Below are 7,025 nucleotides of genomic sequence, written 5' to 3'. Positions count from 1 at the left end.
TTTCGAATGCTTCTAGCAGCGCAATCACACCGGAATCGGTCGCGCTGCAAAACAGAAAAGAAATTTTCTCGGGAAGAAAACTTAAATTCAAACTGACTGCAGGGATTTCCTATGACATTTGGGCCGGTTATTCTCAGGTTATCCATCAGGTTATTATCAGGAAAATAAATAATTGCTTCGAATGTTATAGAAAAATTAGATCATTTACTGCACCCAAATTATTATTTCATGCCTTTTCGTGAATCTTCGATGACAGTTAATTAATAAAATCAGTTGTTTTCCAAATAAAAACGAATCTGACATTGACAGCTAATGAGGAGAATCATCAGTGGATGTTTTAAATTTAATTTTAATTCCTATAATTCATGTTGAAATTTTGCGGAAAATATACGATAATACCAAATTAGGAACTATTGGAAAGAAGAAGATTCGCTTTTCTTTGAACAACAGCTGAAATAAGGTCGACTGGTCAATACTTTCCAAATCCGCAGTCAATCATTTCCCCGTGACAGACTATCGAAATACTTTTCAAGCGTACAATTCAAGCGATTATCAGTGACCAAAACCAAAAGTTCTGCCAATAAGAACATCGATTTCAGTCGATGGCCTGTCTAGTGAACAAATGAAAAAAAAAACATACAACCGTCTGATATGCTTCGGACGATTAATAATTGTTTTTCAACTGTGTTCACAGACATAGCAGTCGTGGGGTGATTAGGCTATTTTGAGAGAAGTTGGAGACTCACTCGGCCTACTATTTATGTCATAAAGCATCTTCTTTTCGTTGCTTGATAATTCCAATGACAGAATTCCCAAAAAAACAACTGAAATCGTTAGAAATAGATTAGAGAAACATACTTTTTTCTTATTTTATTTATGGTAGGTACCATAATTAGGTAGGAATCCCCGAAAGTCGTTGGAAGTCATCCACCTGACTTGAAGGTTCCACAACCCGTCGGTACAGGTGTCTCGTGATTTCACTTTCCACGATAGTGAAACCTGGACTTCTACACATAGCTTATCAGAGTTAGATAAGTAAAACGATTCCTGTGACAAGCTTCACTCTACTCTACCATCCTCTTGCCTTCAGGTGGTATAAATATGAAACTCATTCGAATGAAAGCCACAGTCTAATGCAGAAGATGAAGAAATTCGCGATCCCGATTGCTGTCATCATAACCTCACTGATTGGGTCGATGGCCCAGTGTCCTCGCATCATATCCCGGGAGGATTGGGGCGCTCGTGCTGCCACCAGTGCCGTTCTACCGAACCGTCCAGCTTCGTGGGTTGTTGTGCATCATACTGCCGGAGCCCACTGCAGCACCGATTCCGGATGTGCTCAGCAGATGCGCAACATTCAGAGCTATCACATTGACGGAAATGGTTGGACCGACATCGGATACAATTGGTGCATTGGAGAGAATGGAGCCGCCTACGAGGGTCGAGGTTGGGGCCGCCTGGGTGCCCACGCTCCGGGATACAACGACCGTTCGGTGGGTATTTGTCTGATAGGAACCTTTACGGATGTTGTTCCGAATGGGGCCGCTCTCCGTGCCGTTCAATCGCTGATCCAGTGCGGTATATCGTTGGGACACATTGACAGTTCCTATTGGTTGATTGGACACCGGCAGGCTGGGGCTACGGCTTGTCCCGGTGACGCCCTCTTCAGAGAAATTGGCACTTGGTCTCGATTCAATTCGACCGCCTAGGAAATCTTTTCGAGATTGATTTATTTCGAACCTATTTAGTATCTGTATTTCTAGTGTTTCTCTTTTTCAAGTAAAGTTGGCATAACCGTTCTTTGTTTCTATTCGGGAATTCTCTTTGTTTAAGAATAGTAAATCTTTCTTGTGTCGAATTTGTAAATACTTTTCTCCTCTGTAACCTCAAACCTAAATTCAATAAACTGCCAATTGATAGAACTTCAAGCAATTACATTCTGGATCGAATCTATTATATTTGGGTTTTGTCACATTTCAGAGTACTGAGGTGTCAGCTATATATACTCAAAGTTAAATCTTTTGGTATCTTATTTCAAAATCTTTACTTCTTCTATTTCCAAGAATATTTTCCTTTTCTCATTGGAAAATTAACTTAAAAATAAACTATCTTTGGACATTTTCTTCTTCCGAAACTTCAATAGAAACAAAAAGATCTACCTTGGTTATCATCGACCATTCACTGATATTCATGTCATGGCAACATAAAACTTTGATGTTGTATGACTTGACTTGACTTGACGTTGAATATTGGGCGTTGTATTCCAAGCCAACTTATGAAGCCAACATTTTCATGCTCCAGGGAAAAAGATTTGGCTCAAATGAGGAGGTCATCGCTGAAACTGAAGCTTATTTTGAAGCGAAAGATAATTTTTTTTATATAAACATGGTATTGAAAAATTGGAAAAAACGTTGGAACCATTGTATCACCCTAAAAGGTGATTATGTTGATGAATAAAATAAAAATTTGCAAAAAAAAAGTTGTTTCCATTGTTAGTCTCGGGACTTATTGATCCATGTGTTATTTAATTTCGTCGATGAATTGTGAGCGCGGCAATGACTTACGAAGATATGAAGAATTAATGCTCATTAAATCTGTTATTCTTTATTCATAATCTATTGGAATAACATCTATTATCATTATTTTATTGTAGAAATTTCATTTTATTTGTGAATACAGATAAATACAGGTTTTTTTATGCAAAGCAAAACAGATTTTCTTTTAAAATATCTGGCATCTCTGCTCGAAAGCATGCCCGCTTGTGAGGAATTCTGGCAACCCTCAGAAGGCTGACTGCATTCCGGCAGCTGTCAAAATTGTACAGGCGAATTTGCGTCATTATCTCGCCGTATGTGCCTTGTTTATTTCTCTCTTCCTTCTTTTTTCCATTTTTTTTATTCGACTTCATTTGATATTCGTCAATTGGCATATTGTCGCAAAACTGAAATGTAGAGACGCTGCTTTTTAGAGATTATTCTTTCAGTAAGAGCTGTCAAATCGGTATGAAAATTTCTAATTACTCCACATTTTCAACGATTTCTCATAAAAACGGACAAATTCATTTGAAAAATCATAGTAGAAGTTGAAGAAAAAGTTTTTACTCTGAGGCGGTAATGTTGATCTAAGTTCATTATGCGAAATCTACCGTTTATTCAGAATGGAGTATTAAACTTGGTTTGATACCATTTTTCAAATGCCTGGAAATAACCAATAAAGTATCAAAAATCAATAGTACTCGATCGCCATACATTCTAGTAGTCGAGAATTCAACATTACACTGGATTCTGATTAAAAAAATGTTGATGCGAAAAAACCTAACCTTACCCAATTTCACACATATCTGAAGATTTTCCATATTTAATCGTAGTTTACACTAAAAGAAGTAGTAGTAATCACTTTGAAATCGGTTCTCTTCTAGTCCGAGTGTACTTTTATTGCTGATATTTATTTGTACTTTTGAATAAACGATAAAAATGTTGCAAATCACTACTGCCGATATGAAAAATTCCGAAAGAATCATCCTTTCCTCGGTTCAATTTTTCATTGGCAGGTGTCGCTACCGGTAAATCAGCTTTGCGACAATGTGCCAATCCCGCATGTGCATACAAAAAAACGAACCTTGAGACGAGTTAAATGAGATTGAAATATTGGTATGTTTGGTAGTGAGAAAGCACTGTTATTGGCAATAATATTTTTCATAATTATTATTATGAAGGGCAATAATTTATTGCCTTTCAAATGATTTTTTAATAAAGAAATGAAACCAAGACGCTAAAAATGTAGAACCGATTCAAAACGATTCTACCAATATTGTATGGCAAGAATCTGACAGAAACAGAACCGTTAATAACCGCTAGGCGAAATTCTCTGCCGGAAATGGTTGTTGCATTGTTGCCAGACTTTTGCCGGAATTCTGCCCCCAAACTGGCTGGCAGACAAAGCCAGCCGTCTAGGGGGAAATCTGCCACAAGTGGGTGGTTATTATTGACAACTCGTTAGTCATTTTCCTACACTGAAAATTTCAGACCTTTAGTAAAAATTTTCTTCTGTGTTTTCTTTTTATACTTTCAGTCTAAGAAAACAAATTCCAATACATTGTCAAACGAAGTAAGTTTATCTCTAAGTTCTTCTTAAGTCCACTGTACAGCAATTATTACACCACTTGATGTCTTTTTATTTTCAATGCAAAATAAGCCCAAATAACTTTCCATCCGTCAAACTTTGAAACGAGCCGAAGTATTAGTGAAATTTAACTACCCGACCAAAAATAACTGCTCGGCTGTCTAAGGCTGTGAACCATTTCGCGGTTAAGTTTAACTTTTGGGTGAAGTCTGACACTCGAGCAGTTATTTTGATGTTGTCAAAAATAACCCTGCTTGAAAGTGGTTATTTTCGACAGATCGATGGTTATTTACCGATACTAAAAAAAAATTAATATCAATTCTTTAATTAAAATTATTTCCAGTGCAAAATAAACCCAAATAACTTTCCATCCGCCAAACTTGAACTGGGCCGCAGTTTTAGTTGAATTTATCTACTGGAAACAAAAAAACCGCTCAAGTGTCCGATTTCAACCGAAGGTTAAAATAATTCGCGAGATGGTCCACGGTTCAAGACATTTGGCATTAAACAAGATTTTTTTTAGTATCGGAAAATAACTGTCGAACTGCAAAAAATAACCATGCTTACGAGAAGGGTTATTTTTGACAACGATTGAATAGCTGCTCGTCTGTCAAATTTTAACTAAGAGTTAGCATAATTTTACCAAAGAGTTGAATTAATTGGCTGTGAACCATGCCTTAGCAAAATTTAACTACTGGACAAAAAATAACTGCTCAACTGTCAAATTTCAACTAAAAGTAAAAATTATAATACGTAAACAAAGAACATACGCCCCTCCAAAGAGTAGATACATTATGGGGCTCGTCGTTCTAGTCAAATATGTCCTATTGAATACTAGTTTCTAGGCAATAGAAAAAAAATTGGCTTCTTAATGACAATTTTCTGTAGGTAGTTTGGCGATCATTCGACACATAACAGTCAAAACTGGGTACTGACAATGAAAACATTGAAATCCATCGTTGATCGGCTTCGCAAACAGAGGAAAACGCACAACCATCTGAAATTGTTTTGCAGCTGTGTACACTGACATAGTATTCCGTTTACAAATTGAGGTGATTGGCCTATTTTGAGTGGAGGTGAGATGTCGCTCGGCCTACTATTTATTGCACAGAACATCTTTGCTTCGAATATTCTAGAGAATCTAGGCTTGGATATGTGACTTTTTGAATTGAGTTGGAGAAAATTGTTTCTTTCTGAAAATCAGTTGACTACCAATATTACGCAGAAGGTTTTGAAGCTCCACTCTACACTATCACTATATTGCCTACATATGGTTTAAATATGAATATCTGAGGAATGAAAAACTCAGTCTAATTTCGATACCAAAGAAACACAGAAGATGAGGAAAATCGCGATCTTGTTTGTTCTCTTCACAACTGCGCTGGTTGAATCGAAGGCCCAGTGTCCACGCATCATATCTCGGGCGAAATGGGGAGCTCGTGCTGCCACCAGTGCCGTTTTACCGAACCGACCGGCACCGTGGGTTGTGATACACCATTCGGAGGGAGCTCACTGCACCACCGATTCCGGATGCGCTCAGCAGATGCGCAACATTCAGAGCTATCACATTGACAGCAATGGTTGGTCCGACATCGGCTACAATTGGTGCGTTGGAGAGAATGGAGCCGCCTACGAGGGTCGAGGTTGGGGCCGCCAAGGAGCCCATGCTCCGAAATATAATGACCGTTCGGTTGGTATTTGCATGCTAGGATCATTTATGGATGTTGTTCCGAATGTGGCCGCTCGTCGGGCTGCTCAGTCGCTGATCCAGTGCGGTATATCCTTGGGACATATTGACAGTTCCTATTGGTTGATTGGACATCGACAAGTCAAGGATACGGACTGTCCCGGTAATGCGCTGTTCAAAGAGATTCACAGTTGGTCTCGGTTTAAATCGAACGTATGATGATTTTTTTTTTTGACAATTGACAACGGAAGAAAACAATTACTAAACTGTCAGATTAAACCGGCCCCCTGTCACGACGCCATCTTGATGAGATCAAAATCGGAACTTCAAAATCAGCTGATTGCAATGTAAACAAACAAACAGTAATACATTTGTTTTACGCGTTTACCTTGTTTAGTGCACGAAAATTAGTGAATTTTGGCTCGACTCTCTCACAATAACTTGTCGGTTTACCTAAAATACAGCAGACAGTGTTTTGGGACATCAACTGAGGATAAATTTTCACAATTTGAGAGTCGCGATGAGTATCAAAACATCGCAGTGTTTGGGGCTCGAAACGCGAGGGGCTCAACGTAATCGGTATACTTTCAAATGGCTGGTGCTCACATACCGGTGTCAGATGGGTGGATTAAACAGAAAAAGATAGATTCCAGATTTTAACCAGTAATAAACTTACCAACTGACCAATTTAGTTCATTCCATTTTGCCATGGTGACTCGACGTGCGTAGGTTGGCTTGTTATTTATCGCTCTCGACGACGACATTCTCATATCACCTTCGACACCGAGGCTCAGCCACTGTCCTTCTCTCTGCATTCAGGTCGTGGTGGAACAATCGAAAATTTCGTTTTCTTCGAGAAAATTGCCTTTTTCTGTTACTCACAATTGGATTTATTTCCCATTTCCAGCAGATGGCTTCGGAACTGCCACTGGCTGACGGCTGACAGTTGCTACAGTTAATACAGAAGGTAGGTATATCGTCTGACCTTCCCCGTTACCTTCGCCACTACCCTCGCTCGGGATGAAATGGGATGTTCAGGCTGGAAACGAGCAGTACGTGTTTTACAGTAGCGGCACGTGTGCCGACATGCTAACACAATTCTACCGCCGGTCCAATTCGAGAGTTCTCCGATCGGTCCGACCGGAGTCAGAGTCAGTCGGTCGGTTGGTTTGGGCGTTCCCAACGTCTGAAATCAAAGACACAAATGGCATACCAG

At 39.1% G+C, this 7,025-nt stretch overlaps 2 protein-coding genes across 2 annotated transcripts; both read left to right on the top strand.

The window, feature by feature from the left end:
- Positions 1-1,141: 1,141 nt before the first annotated feature.
- LOC131426209 (peptidoglycan-recognition protein SC2-like) lies at positions 1,142-2,382 on the top strand. The gene has a single exon (XM_058588783.1). It carries the CDS (start codon positions 1,143-1,145, stop codon positions 1,707-1,709), a length of 567 nt encoding a protein of 188 aa, XP_058444766.1. The 5' UTR covers position 1,142; the 3' UTR covers positions 1,710-2,382.
- Positions 2,383-5,313: 2,931 nt separating this feature from the next.
- LOC131426208 (peptidoglycan recognition protein 1-like) lies at positions 5,314-6,429 on the top strand. The gene has a single exon (XM_058588782.1). It carries the CDS (start codon positions 5,462-5,464, stop codon positions 6,026-6,028), a length of 567 nt encoding a protein of 188 aa, XP_058444765.1. The 5' UTR covers positions 5,314-5,461; the 3' UTR covers positions 6,029-6,429.
- The last annotated feature ends 596 nt before the right edge of the window (positions 6,430-7,025 follow it).

The sequence above is a fragment of the Malaya genurostris genome, chromosome 1 (assembly GCF_030247185.1).
Source record: "Malaya genurostris strain Urasoe2022 chromosome 1, Malgen_1.1, whole genome shotgun sequence".
In the NCBI taxonomy this organism is placed as follows: Eukaryota; Metazoa; Arthropoda; class Insecta; order Diptera; family Culicidae; genus Malaya; species Malaya genurostris.
The sequence above is the reverse complement of the archived record's forward strand: the minus strand, read 5'-3'. Positions and strand labels throughout refer to the sequence as shown.